Source organism: Tripterygium wilfordii, chromosome 13 (genome assembly GCF_013401445.1).
Source record: "Tripterygium wilfordii isolate XIE 37 chromosome 13, ASM1340144v1, whole genome shotgun sequence".
In the NCBI taxonomy this organism is placed as follows: Eukaryota; Viridiplantae; Streptophyta; class Magnoliopsida; order Celastrales; family Celastraceae; genus Tripterygium; species Tripterygium wilfordii.
In genome coordinates this window covers 1033763-1054785 of record NC_052244.1, presented here as the reverse complement: position 1 = coordinate 1054785, position 21023 = coordinate 1033763, and the positions used below count along the sequence as shown (strand labels likewise).

Genomic DNA, 21023 nt, shown 5'->3' with positions numbered 1-21023 from the left:
AATATTGATGTGGCGATATATCCATTTTGAACTGATAAACTCAAAGAGGAAAATATTGGTGTGGTTAATTTGAGAATTTCAACATAATATCAAAGCAAAAACTCGGTCTAGCCGAAACCCTCTCACAATCTCACAATCTCACTTCAACAATGCATTTCCCAGGCCTATGTATTATGTTGTCTAGGTCTAAGTATTGTTGTGAGACAATCCATGGAAAATAAAATTTTGAGAGTTCGTATTCATAGTTTATAGGCCAAAGTATTGTTGTGAGACGGTTTATAAAAAAAAAATTGTGGGCCCATATTAATAGTGAATCAATAAAACAAAGGATGATGATATTATTGGTCTAGTTTAGCTAAGTAGGGTGGGAAAAAATCGGTTCCATATAGGTTTCATGGACAACTGCACATGTTTACGAAATTTTTACATGTCCAGGACCTTAACCCAAATTGAATTTTGGTCGAACATACTTAATTGATCAAACTCATATTAATTTAAATTCATAATAACATAATTCGTATTAGAGTCTAGACAAGGAAATCGAACAATATGATTTGGACTCGGATCCGATTTTAAACTAGACAAAATTTTATGTTTAGACCTAAAATTAAAACGTGTAACTTATGTCTAAACTTGATTTAATCCGAATTAACAAATTCGATCATATCTTGTCACCCTTAGGGCTGAGACAACATATTTGTGCTGGATTTTTTAACACGACTGGCACACTTCTTCGTTTCGTCGTCTTTGATTGAATTTATCTCTCTTATTCTCTCCAAGCTTAATCACTCTGTCTCTCTCACAGACTACAAAACCCTATCTGGTTCTGTTGTCAAGATCAATCTTTGAAGTTGCTCTCACATCCACAAATGGTGATACCAAAGCGTGGCCATAGGTTCTTCAAATTCAGAATCCAAATGACCCCCCACTGTCTTTTCCTCTTCTGTTGAATTCTAGATTTATTGAATCCTTATCCACTACAACCACTCACATTTTTCTCAAGAGAGTCCACTGCACCAATGATAGCAAAGATTCTCCTTGTCTACTAAACATACACATCCAACACATCTTTTCAGCTTTTCAATTTCATCTAGGAACAGAGATTTCGTCTGAATATTATTTACATATTTGGGACAGATGATTGCCAAGAACTACGAGTCTTTGCGTGCGATTGTCGAAATGGCTTGGATTATGCTCAGTGTGGATTACTCCAGGCCTTTTTGGTTACTGTTTCGCCTTTTCTCTTATGAAAATCACGAAGGAAAGCCTCGGATTATATAGCACTAGTTCAATCGCGCTTCCATAGATTTTAGAGTATCTGTTTGGTTTCCAATAGTATCTATATATCACTCTGTAGAATTAATAATCAGCTGAGAATCAATTTCCGGTTGTTAGGGTTTCTAAGCCATGTACAAGTCACGATTAGGAGGATGTGTTGATGGAACCAAGTCCCAGCTCGTCTATGTTGAAACTGATCCCTCTCGTCGCTACGGCCGTGTAAGTTATCTTCTATCTTTTTATTCTTATATTTTATTCTCATTTTTTGAATCAAATTTATGCATATATGTGGGTTGACAGTAGAAGCTGTTTTTATTGATAATTGGGCAACAATCTGTTTGGTTAATCGTTTTTTCACTGGACTTGATAAGTACGAACATTTGTTATTTGATCACCAAAGTATCTCTATAGTTTCTTCAGTTTTGACCTTTTTGGGAGAGATTACTGCATATATGGACCTTATGTGAAATTTGAGTTTAAATCATGATTCATGTTTCTCTGAAGAACAACTGGAGATCTTGTCCAGCCTGTGGGCTGCTTCATCGTTGAGCATCAGAGAACCTCAATTCATCTAGCATTCTGTGATCGTAGATATATCTAGATTGACTGTTTTGAGTTAGCATTACTAGCTTTTAGAAACCATTTGGGTGATAGCCTAATTGGTATCTCGTTGGGGTCAAACCGTATGAACTCGGGTGGTTTTGTGTTCGATTCCCACTTAGAGCAATATACTTGTGGTCAAGCGTTGGGCAACTTATCCTGTTGTCAAGTGGAAAACTTTTGTACGTGCAATCATGACTGCCCGAGTTTAGGCCCGTATTGAATGTCCAAAGGACAAATTTGTATGGTGTTGCTATCAGACATCAGTTATCAAAGAAAATAAAGCTGTAAGAATGGCTACAAAGATAGAATAATTAAGCTGGATTGGTGTATAGTTCACTTGGTTCATAATTCTCCGAGTCAACGGTTGGGGGACTGATGTATTGTTTAACATGAAATAGTTTCTTTAATCTTTATGGCTCAGGGACCATTATTTTGGCTGATGTGATCCCTTGCTATCAAGATCACCTCTCCGTTCAAATTCAAACATGTCTTTTCAATTGCCTGAAGAGACTCCTTTCAAATTGCATAAGACCTGAATCACCCAACACCAAAAGACGGTCTTTTATACTAAAAAAACAACGGCGAAGGAAGCCTTTTATTGACTTGTTAATCATCCGTGTTAGTGTAAACTATTAATTTGTGATATCATCATTCAATAGTCCCATTTTTCTGATATGGCACTTGGAATTTTATAATGAATGCAAGTAAAATTTCCTTCTGATTAGTGAATATGCTGAGCAAATAAATTGCTGTATGAAATTTCAATCCGCATCAAAATCTGTTTTAACTTTCTATAACAAGGTATACATTTAGCCCAAGTTCACTCGTAATTGAGTTGTGCCATTCCTAAATAGTTATTGTAAAGATATGGGAAACTACATAATGAACACTAGAAATTGAAATCAGTAAAGTAACACATGCATCGAAAAATCAGGAAACTTAGTGCATTCTGAAACTTGCATAGAGATGAGAACTTTGTTGCTTGCACTAATGACCTTTCTGTTGACAATTCTTTCCAGTTCAGGGAAATTCTTGGCAAAGGAGCCACGAAAACAGTCTACAAGGCATTTGATGAGATACTGGGAATGGAGGTGGCATGGAACCAAGTGAATCTTAAGGATGTCCTTTGTTCACCTGAGGAATTGCAGCGACTCTACTATGAGGTTCACCTCCTCAAGACCCTCGATCACGAGTCCATCATGCAGTTCCACACATCCTGGATCGATGTTGATCGAAGAACTTTCAACTTCATTACCGAATTGTTCACCTCTGGCACACTTAGAGAGTAACTACCAAATTACTGACCAGTTCTTTTTGGACATGCCTTTGACATTTGTTGTTCCAAGAGTCTTAGGAAATCTTGTCGATGTGATGCAGGTACAGAAACAAGTACCAGAGAGTAGACATTCGTGCAGTTAAAAACTGGGCTATCCAAATCCTGCATGGACTTGTGTATTTGCATGCCCATGACCCTCCTGTCATACACAGAGATCTCAAGTGCGATAACATCTTTGTTAATGGCCATCTGGGTAAGGTCAAGATAGGTGATCTGGGCCTGGCAACTATTCTTCGTGGCTCACGACAAGCCCACAGTGTCATAGGTAATCTCTCTTGCTTCTCTTCTCATGTCTATTTGTGCTAGTGATTGAACAACCTCAATCTCTCGAGTTCTCTGTCTTATGATTTATTTTTTCCATTTAGGTACACCCGAATTCATGGCTCCAGAATTATACGAAGAAGATTACAATGAGCTTGTTGACATATACTCCTTTGGCATGTGTTTGTTGGAGATGCTCACTTGTGAGTACCCCTACAGCGAGTGCTCCAATCCTGCCCAGATATACAAGAAAGTCACATCAGTAAGTTTCTGCTTCATTGACTTAATTAGCTACACTTGTCATACATTATCTGTTGCCAAGTTCGTTCACAAAAAGCCTGCGGGGTCTAAACCAAACAATTTCCTTATTTAACAAGGGAAAGTTACCTTTGGCATTTTACCAAATTCAAGATTCTGAAGCCCAGCGATTTGTGGCAAAGTGTTTAGCCACTGTTTCGGAGAGGTTGCCTGCCCACGAACTGTTGTTGGATCCATTTCTAACATCAGATGAAGGGGAGCTGCAGTGCATCCCTAGAGTCCTTTCTCAAAAGACAAATTCATGTAATGGAACAGTGTTGGAGTCCTCGACTCCTTTGTTGGCAGATCAAACTAAGACCACAGATATGACCATCACAGGAACCATGAGCCCTGAAGATGATACCATTTTTCTCAAAGTGCAAATATCTGCCAAAGATGGTACTTATATATTACCTGAACGATTTTTTAATGATGTATATACCTGCATTAGCAATAATCCTCTGGTACAGCCGTTTAAGGCTCTTAATCGTGCATTTTATGTTTTAGGCCATAATAGAAACATATACTTTCCCTTTGACGTCATGAATGACACTGCAATTGATGTTGCAATGGAGATGGTAAAGGAATTGGAAATCAGTGACTTGGAGCCCTCAGAAATTGCAGAGATGATAGAGCTGGAAATATCATCTTTAATCCCCACTTGGAAGGAACCAGGCTTCTGTGATATTCATCATCAGTACAGCTTTAACTGTGAAGAAGAAGACGACGACGACGACGATGATGGAACCCAATATCCTTTCTACTCTATCTCCTCACGTTCTTCCTCCTATGCTTCTCTTATGGCTTTCGCTGACAACCAGCCTAGTCATCGAAGCAACACGATTTGCAGCCAAGATTGTCCTGAAGGTACATTCAGTTATTTTAGTTTCTATTCATTAAGGTGTTCATGTTGGGAGTACTTGCTTTATAACCAACAGAAAGAATGCATTCATCCCTCATACTCAATTGAGCTCTTGTGCAAAACAGAACAAAATACTACTTTAAATGCAGTAAATGTTCACCTTCTAGATTGAATTCTATTATAGAGCCACAAGGGATGGTTTAATTACTGCGTGGCCTTTCAAATGCAGAAGAATTGTCTATCAACGACGATGCAAGTTCTGATAGCTCTCTGAACTCCTTCAAGTACTCCCATTACAATTACCATTCCGTCAACAATGATGATTATGATAATTCTAGTATCAGAGGAGAAGAGTCTGTTGGTGTTGCAAAGACGCACAAATCTACAAGATTCTGTCCTGGAGATACTTTGAGTGCAAAGCACTATAAGCATAACTGCAGTTCGAAATTGGATTCCCAGAGAGCTTGTAGCTCAAATCAACAGCACAAGATAACAAGGATACGGTCTATGGTGGATCTACGCAGTCAATTGTTGCACCAATCAATAGTGGATATGATAAACAAGAAGCGCCTGTTCAAGACCGTTGGAGCTGTGGAGAATATTGGATTCCATGAGCCAAGTTAGACTCCTTAGAGCGACGCTTGATCTTTCCGGCTCCTCTCCCTGATAATGATGAAAATATTTGGTATTTTGAGTGGTGAGGGATCCTTCCAAACTACTAGTTGTTGATCATTCTCAATTTGTTTTGTGTTGTGTATGTAAATAAAGTTTGTAATGTGTGAATGTATGAGCTATGCAACTTCAATGTAAATAAACGTCTCTCACGTTTTGGTGAAAGACTGAAGAGAAGTGCAAGAATATGCACTGTTTCCATGCGTGAAGTGAAATTTATTTTGTGCATTGATTATTTCTGCACAAATGAGGAAAGGCCATATTCTGTAAGTCTGCAACCACCATTTTTGTGGGCATAAAGAACAAGAGCGAAGGCACCACATGCTTGTGCCACTGTTACTGAAGCTGTGCACATATTTGTGATTGAAGATGTAATCGCTGAACCAAACTGAGTCACAGAAAACCATATAGTTTGGCTCAGCAAAAACTTTATCGCAAAGCAGAGTCCTGGGACAGCAACGTCGTTTGAACAAAATTTGGACTGTGGCCCAGAGGGTCATAAACACTAGCTGCCAGGCCCGCCACTTCTAAAGAAGGTCCAAAAGGATCGAAACCCAAGTCTCAACCCAACAGGTATCAGCAGGGCCGAAGGATTTGTGGGCCGCAAAACCACGTGGCAAATTCTCAGTTGTGTGCAGAATGGACCACTCACACTCACCCCTGCAAGTCTGCGACGCATAACAACGACGACGTGCCTCCTACGCCAAACGTTCCCGGAGAGCATAGATTACAGGTTGCTAACCTCTTGGTCAGGCGATCCGAGTTTAGATTCTTTGCACATTCAATACAAGTTTAAATTTGGACCGTTACGCGTATATAAGTTTCTCATTCAATTAGATCAAAAGTAACGCGTGATCACAATAATATCATTTATATAGTAAGAACATAATTAAGATCTTCTAAATTTATATTGTTTGATCACTGCCCAAGTGATTTAACTTCTTAACACCCATGCTTTTATTTACAATGATTTTCATTAATCATTATGATTATGATCTCATTTTGGAATGATCTTGAATCATTAAATACTTGAATTCATTATCAACAATAAATAAGGACATGTATACCAATTATTACTTTAGTATTTGACAAATTAGTGAACTCATAACGTGTTTACAATTAAACACAACCTTGTAAATCTTTGTCACGTGACCGGACAACTCTTCTTCTTTATTACTAGGTTTATTTGCCGACGCGACCCGAACCAAACCGTCAAACGAGAACAACTTCTGTTGTGGCACAAGTCACAACCGACTGCACGCGAACCCGGTTCAATAAGTAATCGGTCCGACCGGATACAGAATCCGGTTCAAGGGGTTGCTTATTAAATCTGCCATCCTTGCAGTCTCGTAGATTTTTCTTCTCCATCTTTCTTATCTAATCTATCATCACAGTTTATCCGCGGGCAAGGACGAAGGAAGGAACTAACAGACGGAGCCGATTCGACCCGAATCCAAATACGGACCCGAGTCGCCGCTACCTAATCGCTGCCGCGTATTTTTCTTCGCGATAAAGAGTATTAATCTGCTGCCATGGCCTTTAAATCTGTAAGTCTCCGAACCCCTCTGCCATTCGATTGAGATAAGCAGCAATTCCAAAATCGTTTCTTTTTTTTTTTAATTTTTTTCTTCGTTTATGGAGCTCATATTGATCCCATAATGTATAGATTATCGAAACATTGATGCTGGATTAGCTCTTTTGTTTCTATTGCTTTTAGGGTTCTTGAAATTCGATTGCTGGCATTTGACTTGGTTAGGGTTGGAGGGAGAGGAGGAGGTCATTTTAGGGTTTGTGGTTTTTGCTCGGATTTCAATACGGGGAAAATAGGTGTGGGTTGGGAGGATAATGTGTATACTGTGTGTGATTCAAAAGTGGTCTCGCCGGGTTGCTACAATGCTGCCTTGGTTGGTTTTACCTCTTATAGGACTGTGGGCTCTCTCCCAGCTTCTGCCACCTGCTTTTCGTTTTGAGATTACTTCTCCTAGGTTGGCTTGTGTTTTTGTGCTCGTAGTTATTCTCTTTTGGTATGAGATTTTGATGCCCCAGCTATCAGCTTGGCGGGTGCGGAGGAATGCACGGCTCAGGGAGAGGAAGAGATTCGAAGCCATTGAGTTGCAGAAGCTTAGGAAGACAGCTACACGGCGTTGTCGAAATTGCTTGACTCCTTATAGGGATCAGAATCCGGGCGCTGGTCGGTTTATGTGTTCTTATTGTGGGCATGTTTCAAAGAGACCTGTTTTGGATGTGTCTCTACCATCTAGTATGGGAACTGCAGATACAAGTATTATTAAGGACATGGTCGGAAAAGGTGGTAAAATGCTTAATGGAAAAGCATGGAATGATAGTGGATGGATGTGCAATCAAGATTGGCTAGAAAACGGGAATTGGATTGGTGGGTCTGTTGCAGGGAAATCAAGTTATTGGAGGAAGAATGGGAGTGCGATTTTCGGAGGAGATGAGCTTTGCCTGGCTGAGAAATCTTATTCAGGTGTTTTACTTCTTGTGTGCAAGCTGCTAACATCATTTCTAATGAGCATTAGATGGCTTTGGAGAAAGATTTTTAGGGTTAGTTCGTCCAGGGAGGATGCTTCTGCTGATGCAGATCATCGGGACTTATTGGCTAAGCGGAGTGAGAGTGGAACAAATGGCCATGAGAGTAGAGGAGAGAAAGCACGCAGAAAAGCTGAAGAGAAGAGACAAGCAAGGTTAGAGAGGGAGCTTCTGGAGGAGGAAGAGAGAAAGCAGAGAGAGGAGGTTGCAAGATTGGTGGAGGAACGGAGGAGACTAAGGGATGAGAAAATGGAGGCTGAAAGAGATCACAACAAGATGTCAATGCCAGCCCGGGAGAAAGAAAGTAAAAGGGAATCTGAGAAGAAGCGTCAGGAAAGAAGGAAAGAGAAAGATAAGGGATCTAGCAAGAGCAACTCTGATGCTGAAGAGCTTGAAAAGAAAGCTTGTAAGGATGCTGAACGGAAGCGAGACAGTGAGAAAAAGAATGATATCGATCACAGGGAACAGAAATCTGGGACAAAGAGTACATCTACCAACAGTTTTAACCGTGGGAACACTGGAACTAGATATCTTGATCGCATGAAGGGTACACTTTTGTCTTCATCTAGAGCTTTTAGTGGTGGTAGTTTCTTTGGAAGAGGTGCTAGCACTTCTAACAAGTTCAGTAGTTCTGCAGATCATGTTAATGATACTGTTCATAGGAGGGATTTATATCCTCCTGAGCGCATAGCTGGAAAGGCAATTATCAACAGAGATGATAAGAGCATCAGCCGCACTGTAAGTATTTTGCCATTCACAATGTTTATTGCGTCAATCTTCTATTTTTCTGACTCAATTATGGGAGTATATGATTTCTCTGCCATGGAATATATGATTAGTTGTTTGTTCGCGGTCAGATTTTAGTCTCATGTCATGCGTGTGTGCTAGAACGTCAATAAAATTTTTTAGTGTCATAATGATTCACCAGTTTCATTGTTGTGTTCGTGCCTTCTTACTTATTGGACTTGATATGATGCGTGCTTCATTTTTTTGAGAATTCTAGGCCTCCATTATTTACATGGTTTAGGTTCTTGGGTTATTTGTCACTTGAAGCAACAAACAGTGATACTGCTTCTGCAAATTTTTTTTTTATTTGGATTATTGTATAACTAACTCAATTTTAGCAGGTGCTCTTTTTAAAACAATTAATTAGAATAGAGAGAAAACAGTGCTAAAATAGCTCTTTGTAGCAGGTGCTCTCTGAACCCCAGCCAAGAACAGAACCTAAAAAATCGTGGCAGCAATTGTTCACCCGTTCATCTTCTCCTCCACCATCCTCAAATGTAAATGTCATCAGTAGGCCTAACTCAAAATCCCCATCCGAAGTACAAAGTCTGCAGTTACAGGGTCAATCATCAATGCAGTCCTTTGATAACCCAATCAGTTTTGGGCTGCCATCACTGTTCAGTCCTCCTGTGTATGCAAGTGGATCTACAAGTGGTAGTTTAGGCTTTTCACCTACAATCGAACCTGTCTTTCCTCGCACCGGAGAAGGGCCTCATGATTTTATACCTGAAGAGGTTTTTGAAGATCCATGTTATATTCCTGATCCCATATCCTTGCTTGGGCCCGTTTCAGAGTCACTTGACAACTTTCATCTAGACTTGGGGACTGGTTTTGGAACAGACCTGGGAATGGAAGGACCCCATGTTATGAAGAATCGATCTTCTTCGCCTGAAGTCCACAAGCCATCTCCAATTGAGTCTCCTTTGTCACGATTACGGATGGCGGATGAAAAGCTTAATAATTCCAACTGGTCATCAAGTACCCCTACGGTTCAAGACATGCACGCATTACCTGGAAATCATGCAAATGCCAATGCAAGTGAGAAAGGGACGTGGCAGATGTGGAACAGTTCTCCTCTTGGTCAGGATGGTTCAGCAAGCTTGTTTTTACCCCAAGAGCTGTACAGATCAAATATGGAAGAGTTTCTGCATCCTTCAACTCAGAAATCGATGACATCGCTGTTTACAAAAGATGATCCAATTCTCTCTGGCACTCATTCTCCTCGTAAGGTATTTATGGGTAGTAGCCAAAATGGTGGACTGTTCAGCCATGCCACCAGTTCTGGTGATCCTCACCCATGGTTGCCAAATGCTTTCTTTCCTCCATTAGCGGGCAGTGAGAACCATTTCCCTCTCAGACCTCGTGAGGAATACAGTCAGAATGATATGAATTATGGAAGTCCTCATGGATCCACAACCAATTATTCATGTGAGGTGTCTCCAGCAAATTCTTGGGCCAAGTAAGTGCTTTAGCCTCTTAACTTTCCTTATGTTAACTAAAGCTAAATTGATTTTTTTTGTCATGCAAAACAAGAACTTAATTGTTGACTGATGATGAATCTTGAAACTTAACAATGTAAACAAACTTGAAAATTGTGTCTTTTGGTGAAACCTTTGAATTGATGGAGCTGACTGCTGAGATGGTTGGAAAGCTTATGTTAGCCAGGAAAAAGTAATGTGTTTTTCTCCCGAATATAAGGATATCTGAATCTTTTTATTGGCAATGACATGCCAGGGGAATTTTGGTGTTTCAAGATTTTGTCACAGACAAGTATTGGGATGTACATTGTATTACATTATGTTTTACAATGACCAATTTAACATATTTGCTTGCTCTGTATCTCTTTATGTCCTTGATATCCTGAGGATTCTCTTTGATAATTTGCAATTTGACATTACTGACCCCAAATTGTATGGATTAAGCCTGTGATGATGATGCAATAATAGTTTTGGACCTTTTGGTTATGGTGTAGAATACGATTTGTTTTGAAAGGAGAGAATATTATCTAGGGGAAGGAAACAAGCAGGTGTAGACTAGGATTTGAGCGATGTCCTTGTTTTGCTTTAATTGGTCACAAGCGAGTTACATGATAATTTTTATTTGTTTCCATGGTCACATTCTAATTATGCTGGAGGTGAGGCGCTAAGACTGAAGGCTCCTAAGCTAGGGAACTAGGGTTTGGTCCTAATGTTCTATATGAAACCTTAATCCTTGTTGAATTTCAGACCGACCCAAGACAAATTTCCCTATGCTGCTAGCTCGTAGGACTCTGACCTGGCTCAATGATATGTTAAAGATGAAATTAAATTAACTTTCCTTATGCAGATGACCCATTGTTTGATTGTAATCCAAATGACCTATTACTTGCATGTCTCAAGGCATGAAATTCTTACCAAGTACAACAGCTCTAAGGTGGAAGATGAGGCTTTAAATCTTTATCATTTGTTTGAAATGTATATTCTAAATCAACTGGAATGGGGTCCGTGCTACTCTTAGCATTCATAGGTCAATGTTGATAGCTTCTTTTGTTTTGTATTTTTAGTTTTTACGACCTTCAAAGGTAGGAATCTCTCAGTTGTATGATGATGTAGTTTAAATTAGAACCTTGTTGAAGCAAAGGTGGCGAGTTTTTGATGCCTCTTTTGGGCCTTTAAAGTAAAAAATCTCTGAATGCTACACCACATCAAAAAAAGAAGAAGAACTCACTGTGAATCATGTGATGGTATCACACATGACTGTAACGAGAATGGGAGGCGTGGGACTTGAATATTTTAAGCTTTTCTATAATTATGAAGATCTCGCACTTGATCTTTTAGAACATAATGAGCTCTTTCTGTGTCTGTCTGCTTTACGGCACAGGAGCCTAGAGATGGGATGTGTTCATTGTCTGTGGTTAGTCGGTTTGTTAAACCTTCATTCTTTTCAAGCATTTTTTTTTTCTGGTTTTAAGTTTTCTAGTGGTAATATAATTTGTTGTGCTTTTTTCTTTGCAGAAAGGAACAGGCTATTCCATTTTCAGCAGAGGGTGTAGGGAATTCATCTGTCATAAGGCCTCCTATTGGGAATTTATTTCCAAACTCAGATGTACAGTCACTTTGGTAAATTTAATCCAGAGAGAGAAGTGACAATATGAGGGACTTATAAAATACACCTGATATGAAGAGGCAAACAGCCTCTTTTTGAGAGTGTAGAATACCGGACGGATTGTATCTTCCTCTTCTTTATAAGGAAGATTGATGTTAAGTTGCTAACAGTAGCATGGATAGGAGGAATATACATGGCATGCATTCACTTGCGTGTCTGATAAGAGGTAGGTCTCTTTACATTTCTCTTGAATTTCTAGCTTCGATTCTAATGGGGGGAAGAGGGTATCCTTTTTTTGAGAACATATATACATATATGTTCTTTATAAGAGAATGGTTTACAGTTTACACCCTCTATTTCAATTGACCGGTTGTCTAACAAGATGAGACTGGTAGAAGGGGGCTTTCATCTATCATATTTGCTTTTGCATGCGATCTTTATTAGTTTTGTGAAAGCCCTTCCTTCTCAAATATGGTGATTTGTTACTGGTTTAGAATGTTAATCTAGTAGTTTATAAGTTGCCAAACACCCAGATAAGCTAGCTCTATAAACTTATAGCTAGTGTGAAGCTTGTGAATCACCACACCTGCAACTCTTTTTTTTTTCTTTTTTTTACTGCTTATATGCTAATTTATTTTGACAGCAAATAAAGAAAACAAATGCCAAACACCATAACATTCCTGTGGAATAATTGCTTGTCATTATAAAACAATACCCAAAAGAGAACCAAAACATTACAATTAACCACACTACTGCTAAATTGAGTCCTGAGGAGCACTATCATGCACTGGGAGCACATGAGAAGGCTGTAACTCTTCCTGCCTTTCTTGTAGAGGCTGTTGTTGCTGTTCCCCTTGCCAAGCCCAGACAATGTCTTTGAGAGCTGGTCTTATGTCTTCCTTCAATACCTTCTGATACTCCAGTGTATCTCCACTAGTCTTCTTTATCTCCACCAAATGAAAACAAGGAGTTATCTCAAAGACTTCAGTATCAATGCCCAATACACCTTTCCTTCCTTCTTTGGAGCCTTCTATTTTCAACAATCCTGCATCATTCTTCTTAATTTTCAGCTTCAGGCACCTAGCAATGTCTTCCAGCTTAGAGATGATGGTTGATGCAGGCTTGTTCGATGTAAATCTCGCTTCTTTCTTCTTTTCCCTCTCCTCAAATAAACCAGACAGGTCGAACCCTGCAGAAAAGGAGATGATATCGAAAGCATTTAAGTTGCACGGTTTCGCTGGCTCTGGCTTGGACTCCACGACAGCATTGCTGCTATCATTAGAAACTGCATCACATTCATGAGGACCTGGTTCATGTTCTTTGCCAGTAATTGTTGGTTTAGAGTCCAATCCCTTCCGGAACCAAGGTTTTTCCATTATTTTGGCTATGGAGATCCTTGTATTCAGGTTCGGATCCAAGATCTTTGTCAGAAGCTTGCGTACCTCTGGTGCAAACCAGTTGGGGAATTTAAATTCCGCTTTACCAATCTTCCTATACATCTCCATCAAATTTGAATCATGGAATGGGAGATAGCCAGCCAAAAGAACATACAAGATTACACCACATGACCAAATATCAGCTTTAGAGCCATCATATCCTTTTCTGTTTATTACTTCCGGAGCAACATAGGCAGGAGTTCCACAGGTAGTATGGAGTAACCCGTCTTGACGCTTAGATTCAGCAAGGGCACTCAATCCAAAATCCGAAACCTTTAGATTCCCGTACTCGTCCAAAAGGAGGTTTTCCGGTTTGAGGTCACGGTGACACACACCTCTACTGTGGCAGTAATCGACCGCACTGATAAGCTGTTGAAAGTATTTTCTTGCAACATCCTCATTGAGCTTTCCCTTGGCTACCTTGTTGAAGAGTTCACCACCTTTAACATATTCCATGACAAAGTAAATCTTGGTCTTGGTGGCCATTACCTCATACAATTCCACCACATTCGGATGTCTAACCAGCCTCATGACCGAAATCTCTCTCTTAATTTGATCAATCATTCCAACCCTCAAAACCTTCTCTTTGTCTATCATCTTGATGGCCACACTCATGTTGTTTTTAAGGTTCCTTGCATGATAGACCTTTGCAAAGGTTCCTTGGCCCAACAATCTCCCTATCTCATACCTTTGCATCAATACAGTTCCTTGGTTATCCATTCCAACTTCCAAGCAGAAATCTTATGCGCACAACGCAACGGAACTGTTACCAGCTACAACTATATTATACGGTAAACGTATCTATGGGCATACGGATGGATCTCAAGAACACAGAAGATCAACCATCTTCGCATACATGATGTTTTGACATAACATGAGCTCTTGTATTTCTACCCACACAAGGCATTTGAGAACATAACAGAAATGTTCTGTAAGTTAAATGCTCAATCTCATCAAGGTTGGATAACAATGGAAGCCGAAAAGAAGCTACAACCTTGCCAACCTCAGAGAATGAATTTTCGATCTTCAAGCACATCTTTCCGCATTCCCTGATTCTTTTCAAGAAACTAAGGAAAAGAGGGGGCAGATAGGGAGGAAAATAAAGCAGAAATTTATTCAAGTTTCAAGCCTTCAGCAGTTATATGAACTGCTCACCTGAAAAAAAGAGGAGAAGAAGGACTAATTAGTATTGCCAAATCCAAAACATCTATAATAAAGTCCATAAATAGGTAAAATCAAATCTTTAAACCTCCACTGAATAGAAATTCTGGAATGATTGAATATACAATTGAATTTTCTCCTAAAATTAAAAAATCTCAACAACAGTAATGACAAAAATAATGTTCATGATTTCAGACAAGTAAGAAACAGGAACAACATGGGATCTCTTCACAATTTCAGACATCAATCAGAATTCAGAACTAGGTTACAAATTGAGATTTGGCATTGTAGCTTCAAAAGGAATTAAATTGAATCTTGACAACAAAAAGATAGAGAAATTATTCACAACATATTCTCTGTCATTTCATTATCAAAGAAAAATAGACAAAACCAGCCACTCAAAAGATGCAAATATTAAAAATTTTACAACCAAACATAGAAGATAACGACGTCATGGAAGTTGTCCACAATTTATCAAAAGGCATCAACTTGAGCAGGAAAGAAAACCACCCATTATTTTCTAAGGAGCCAAACAGCAGAAAATCGATTTAACCTGAAAATCCACTCAGCAGAAAATTTCTAAAAGCTGTGGTGCAAAAACTAGAACAAACAAGAGGAAACCATGAATTGGGATTCAAAAATAAACAGGAGAAATTGATTCTACCTTACAAGCGGTGAAGAATCTGTGTCTCAGAACAGGTTCAGAAGAAGCTATGGACGACAGAACAAGGCCAAGAATAGACGTATAAAACAATCAAAGGCTGTGGAGCACTTCCGCAGCCCACCCACCCGTCCATGATTTCTATATATCATTGACATAACCTACTTTACTTGTGGGAATTGACTAAACTACCCACAAGGATTTTTAACCCTAAGTTAACGTCATGGTGCTAATCGTCATTTTGGCACGTTTTGTTTGATTTGGGCTTGTGGCGGGCCCAATGAAGTTTCCTTCCTCTCTCCACGAACAATCTTCTCGTGAACAATTCACGAGAACCAATGGGATAATGACACGATGGAATCTAATATTGTTTGATATTAATAAGGGATGACAAAACTTTGTCCAGTTTGGATAACCGAATTTGTCGGATCTTGATTAAATCGAGTTTAGACATAAGTTATATGTCTAAAATTCGGGTTCAAACACAGAAATCTTGTTCGAACCCGAATCTAGATTAGATTATTATCCGATTTACGAGTCGGATTTAAATCAATCTGAGCTTTGTCAATTAATTATGTCCAAAATACACTCGGGTTAAAGTTCGAACATGTAAATATTTCATAAACATGTGTTGTTTTCTGACTCAAAATCGATTTTTTTTTGTCACCCCTAGTCATATGAGTGAAGGTAATAATATGTGAAGGGAGGTGAAGAGGTAATACGAAATTGAAGGAAAAATAAATGATTTCTTTTGCTATTTGTTATTTGTCCTTGTCCTGTTAAATTATCCAATCTTCAATATCGGCGGGCAATCATGTATACATGTGGAAATGGAATTATATGTTTAAAGATAAATAATTCCAACCTAATTATTATTATTATTCAATCTCATCAAGTTATTGCGCTAAGTTCAGCTGCTTTAAGATGGAATTGCGTGATCTGTACCATTCTGTCTTTTTCCCTTAAAGCTAATTCTATCGTTTGCCATCATCATATATATATATATATATAAATAATTCTATCATTTCCGTATGCAATTTTGTCTTGATATTTCTTTTCTTTTTTTTTTTTTTAGGGGCTGGGTTGGGGTGTTTATAACCAACCACGGGAGGTTCTAGCTTGAATTTCCGCCGGTAACAATGTCTTTATGGTCATGAACTGAACTTTGATTTAACTTATCATATGACGACCCAAGTTTAAATTCATATTAATGTCCAAAAGATAAGCTTGTTTACAATTCAATTGATGTCAATCTCTCTTGTCCTATGAAATGTATGGGGAGAAGAGGTGTAGCGGGAGCTGTACAAGACATTTGTCTTGCGAGATAAGCTCAAAGAACCTTCATACAAAGAGCCTTACTCGACAAAGAACCCTCACAACCTCAAACAGCCTTAAAAGAAACAAAAAATCTATAAGAACCCTACTCGCTGTCAAGGCACATAGTGGAGCATTTCTGCAGTGAAGACAGAATCATGAAAGTTCCAGAATCATATCATTCCAAATAATACTGAAATTTTACAATATATTGTACAACAATATACCATAATCGCACTACGCTTTCCATGAGTATTGAGTAGAAAACAATCACTTTTTGTTTAACTGATGATTATTATACATGAACATCTGTTCTTGAAGAATAATATACAACAACAGGTGACAAGGAGCAGATCCATTCCCCACTTTCAACTTTCTTGCCATAATTATGAATCGGCCAGAAATGGTACACTCACCGACTGTAAGGATTGTTTCGCGGTTTCAGTGTGTGGTTTGCAGGCATGCAACATGGTGCATACATCCGTAGTTTCAAGAAACTGCTCTGCATTGGCAAGGATAATCGGCCCATACTCGAACACCATCCTCTTACACTGCAAAAAAAAAAAATTAAAGATGTCAGCCAATGTAGTGCTACAGGAAAATAAAAGTCAAGAAATATTGACATTTCAAGCTTTTATAGAGAAATTTCAGATTAGGAGAAATGTGACCAGTTCTTCTCAACTTTGGGGTTGGACCTTAGATGTCATTCTGTTTACTATAAGTGAAGATGAAGAAGGGTGGAAAATGCAGGAAGGACCTTCTATGTCCCTAGAGTCGTTTTCCTAAGGAGAAAGTTGGAGATATATTATTTTTCTTCTTTTTTTGCATGCCAAATAAATGATATATATGGGATGCATCCATTGGAGAGGACTGATCCATAACTCTAGCAGTATCAACAAGATGGCATAGGCTACACAATGCTCCCTACCAAGTCGATAACTGAAACCATTTGTTCGTCTCATTTAGTTGACCTAGCTAAAAAATCTGCTTTATATTCACCTTCTCTTCCCTAAATCATGGCGCAGGAAGCTCTTGCAAATATTAAATTAAAAATTTTGCAATTAGTACAAGATTAAAGCACGGCTAAGATTTTATCTCTGACAAATAGTTCTTACCTTCTTCTTGAAGCTGTTCATGGAGTTACATGCCTTCAAAAGCAGCTCAACGATCTCCAGCTGGCATAGAAGCATAAACAGCATAAGTCACTAAATTATGACATGCCTCATGGCATGAAACTCTAATCGGATTTTGTTGTCTACTTGGAGTAGAAAACAACAGCAGCTGTTTCCCACCCATCTACTACTTAATTTTGTTGATATTCTCTAGCAAAACAATGTGTATCTCAAGTCACCAGCACTTATTAGTTCCATCTCACAGAATCAAAAATTAATAAACTTAGGAAGATCTTTGCTATTTTGTTCGAACTAGAAGCAACCAAGCTACTCTATATTTATTTACATTTACGATTTAAAAACCACCCTACTATAGAAGCTTATTTTCTGAGCACATGTGTGTGGTGTATCAGTAATCATTAGTAACGACCTATGAAAATTCCATGCTATTTAATAACTTTAAACTTTAGAGGAACTGCTAGCATAGATACTGGATTCAAATAAACAACTGAGGACATAAATAAATTGTATCACATATCCCTCCTTAAAACTGATCAAAGTTGCAAATGCAAACCTGTGTGTCAGGATCTTCCAACTTGATCAACACTTCTGATACAGCACGTTGGCATATTCCACATGTATCTTCATGGAGTTTAGAAGAAATAAGTGAAATTTGCTCACATAGATTGACCTCCACACATAAATCTCCTGGCTGCAGAGAGGAAATTTCTAGGAAGAACAAAGAAGCATAATAGTCCACCAAAACCAAGCACTGCACAATCCAAGTAAAAAAGAAATTACTATTTGATCATAAGAAAATTACCCAAAAAATGTCAAAAAAGAAAAGAAGAAAAGGATACTATGTAGACCAGATGTAACCCAAATAATTTCAGGTAAGGCTCGGATGATGATAATAATGTAGACAAGATGTAACGCAAGTCATAGTTATCAGTTATCACGGCATATATGGTTTACAACCCATTCACAATTTATATCAAGCTAGAAGGCAGACAATACGACAAGATATAACACAAGTCATAATAGTTATCACAGCATAAATGGTCTACAACCCATTGACAATTTATAGCAAGCTAGAAGGCAGACGATACATTTATACTTAATTACTTATAGACTATGCTCATTCATGAATCAACTTGATAATAATATTTCTGTTTGCAGAAAAAAAAACATGGATCATGTCCATATCTTCCCCTCAAGCGTGTATTGGGAAAGGCCATCTATGACAAGCGTCAGGAGTAACACATGTGCAGCCTCTTATTGACTGCCTAAAATGGTGTATATTCAAGTTTATAAAGATCAACTACGAAACACAACAAAATCTAAAGAGCGAGAATGAAACCAATAAGAAATGAATTCAAGTCCAAATAGGTAAAGAGAAGCAGGGGAAGGTATGTGCAGCCCCTCATTGATTATCTAAAATGGTCTCTATTAAATGACTACCTGTTCCTTGAACGAAGGCACTCGTGAGCATGCTTTGTGAAGAATGTCTAATACTTCTGTCTGGGTTTTGTTTTCAGAGAGGTAACCAATCGCCTCAGTAGTAAACTCCTCACATAATGTGCACACTCTGTCAGTCCGGGAAACTTCTGAGGCTCCAATTCCACTTTCATGCTTCTGACTGCCTGCAACATACAAAATTATTTTTACTCCTAACATATATTCAGGATTAAAAAAGAAATTCTATTAATGAATTTTAACCATTGAATGCTTAGGAATGAATTTTAAGAATCAAATGCTTAGGATAGTAGCATATACAAAGCTACAATATTCACATCAGTATCCAAATGACTGTTTCTAGTTTCAAAAACATGTAGTATATGGTTCTTGATAATAGGAATACAACGTGGAAGTATTTCCAGTTTTTCAAGCTATCTTCTTATGCATTTGAAAAGAAACAAAAAAAGAGAGAGTAAAGGCAATGTGATGATATTGCTTGAAGGTCACCTGAGATATCATAGACCACTTTATTTAGCTTGAAGTTCACCACTGTTCTAGCATCACAAGTCCAAGTAACTCCCAAGACCAAAAGAAATAAAAGTCCAATTCTCACTCCCATGATGCCTGAAGTTACATCCAACAACAATACTATATCAGAATCCCACAATGCCAATGTTTACCTATATGCTGAAAATTCTAGGCAGTAATTGATGAGTGCAAAGAACCTCAGAAACATGCCAATCGCAAAAAACATCACAGGATATTCATGAGTTATCCATGGACAATCTGAGAGACGCAATATCCGAAGAGACATTTCATTTCTACTTTAGCACAAGAGCAAAAGATGCACATCAGGTATACAAACTAAGCAAAATAAAGTTCCGTTCTTCCATATATGATAACTGATTCCACACCTTTCGGCTTTCTCACAATTTTTGGCTCCTTCCATGAGTTTATTTCATTCAGTATATAGTTTCCCTATGTACTCAACCTCAATAAGGCTTTGCCTATCATCACCAATGTCTTTACATCCTCTCTGTCTGTAGTTTCCTTTACCACTGTGTTCTATAACATATCCTATAACTATGGCTAAAGTATGCAGCCCAGCTATCAGATGAAATCATGAAACAAACATATAGATTCTACTGGCCAACACAATTGAAGTCTATCTGCAGCTAAACCTAAGTTCAATAGCAGATAATTTTTATTATATTAACAATATTCAAGAATAGAAGTTTCGTCGTAGCAAGAAAAGAATCAACTATCAAACAAGCAAATATATTGAAATTTATGAGTCTATTAGGCAGAACAGAACCCAAGACATATTCCAACAGAAACCCTAAAGATGTAGTTGGTTTCCTGCAACCTGAAAACAGCGAAAACAAATTCAAATCACGTCGTAACAGGATTTCAAGTTCCCTTCTCTCTTTCTACTTTTGTTTTCTGATTGTTTCTCAGGAACCACACGTAGAAATCGAAGTAAAAAATTAACCAGAAAACATTACCTTCTGCAACAACTGATCGACTGACTCTTATCGAATTCGATGCGAGCGAGACTGAGAGCAGGTCAAATTGATTCCCTTTTGCGTGTTGGGTTGACGTTTCGGTAGAACTACCGTTGGCTGGTGGCTGCTTTCTTTTAAAAGTCATCAACACAACACAAGAGGCTGTGCTAACCTGCGCGCGCTGCGTACTAGTTCTACACTTCTACCTATCTTTTGCATCCACGTGTCACGGTAATCAAAATTTAAGATAGCAATTAGTGATATGATTATGGATTAATAAATTAGAAAATATAGGTCAATAATTTCTCAAGATACAAGCAATCGATTATTCGATTGTGTGTAGAACTGGTTTGCTGGCTGAGAAATATCAAACCATAGAAGTTGCGTTGCTGTCTTGCTGATGATAACGATGCTGAAATGGCAACATCCAATTGGATGATGAAGCTGACGGTGATGACACCTAAGACACAGAAATATAACCGACGAAACAAGCTAGTGAATATCCGACCAAAAATATCATTTGCCGGACTAAAATATCTATGGGTGTCGCTTTTGGGTTGAATCCATCAACAAAAAAGTGTTTAACCGAGCAGTGTGTTACAGTAGTACCTCAAGCTTGATGTTCTTGAGCAAACTGTTCAGTAGGC

General features: G+C 38.4%; 4 protein-coding genes across 9 annotated transcripts; 2 read left to right on the top strand and 2 right to left on the bottom strand.

Annotated features, from left to right (window-relative positions):
• Nucleotides 1–718: 718 nt before the first annotated feature.
• LOC120012810 (probable serine/threonine-protein kinase WNK5) lies at nt 719–5524 on the top strand. Its single transcript, XM_038864342.1, has 7 exons — nt 719–1497; nt 2901–3166; nt 3259–3482; nt 3583–3740; nt 3856–4174; nt 4283–4642; nt 4867–5524. Exons 1-7 carry the CDS (start codon nt 1408–1410, stop codon nt 5259–5261), a joined length of 1812 nt encoding a protein of 603 aa, XP_038720270.1. The 5' UTR covers nt 719–1407; the 3' UTR covers nt 5262–5524.
• Nucleotides 5525–6665: 1141 nt separating this feature from the next.
• Nucleotides 6666–12075, top strand: LOC120012809 (stress response protein NST1-like). 5 transcript variants are annotated; one of them, XM_038864340.1, is made up of 5 exons: nt 6666–6856; nt 7027–8406; nt 8497–8597; nt 9050–10104; nt 11639–12075. In XM_038864340.1, the coding sequence occupies exons 2-5, from the start codon at nt 7155–7157 to the stop codon at nt 11745–11747; spliced, it is 2517 nt and encodes an 838-aa protein (XP_038720268.1). In that variant the 5' UTR covers nt 6666–6856; nt 7027–7154; the 3' UTR covers nt 11748–12075. The 5 variants fall into 5 exon arrangements, with proteins under 5 accessions (XP_038720268.1, XP_038720265.1, XP_038720266.1 ...); XM_038864341.1 differs by having other exon boundaries at nt 6667–6856; nt 9053–10104; XM_038864337.1 differs by having other exon boundaries at nt 7027–8597.
• Nucleotides 12076–12376: 301 nt separating this feature from the next.
• On the bottom strand, nt 12377–15120 carry LOC120012811 (CBL-interacting protein kinase 2-like). Its single transcript, XM_038864343.1, has 2 exons — nt 14991–15120; nt 12377–14320 (listed from the first exon to the last, which is right to left on the bottom strand). The coding sequence occupies exon 2, from the start codon at nt 13883–13885 to the stop codon at nt 12485–12487; it is 1401 nt and encodes a 466-aa protein (XP_038720271.1). The 5' UTR covers nt 13886–14320; nt 14991–15120; the 3' UTR covers nt 12377–12484.
• A 1334-nt stretch (nt 15121–16454) lies between these two features.
• LOC120012779 (prosaposin-like) lies at nt 16455–20705 on the bottom strand. 2 transcript variants are annotated; one of them, XM_038864270.1, is made up of 6 exons: nt 20377–20705; nt 19379–19495; nt 18875–19056; nt 17988–18185; nt 17417–17476; nt 16455–16852 (listed from the first exon to the last, which is right to left on the bottom strand). In XM_038864270.1, the coding sequence occupies exons 1-6, from the start codon at nt 20519–20521 to the stop codon at nt 16688–16690; spliced, it is 867 nt and encodes a 288-aa protein (XP_038720198.1). In that variant the 5' UTR covers nt 20522–20705; the 3' UTR covers nt 16455–16687. The 2 variants fall into 2 exon arrangements, with proteins under 2 accessions (XP_038720198.1, XP_038720200.1); XM_038864272.1 differs by lacking the exon at nt 20377–20705 and adding an exon at nt 20238–20349.
• Between the last annotated feature and the right edge of the window lie 318 nt (nt 20706–21023).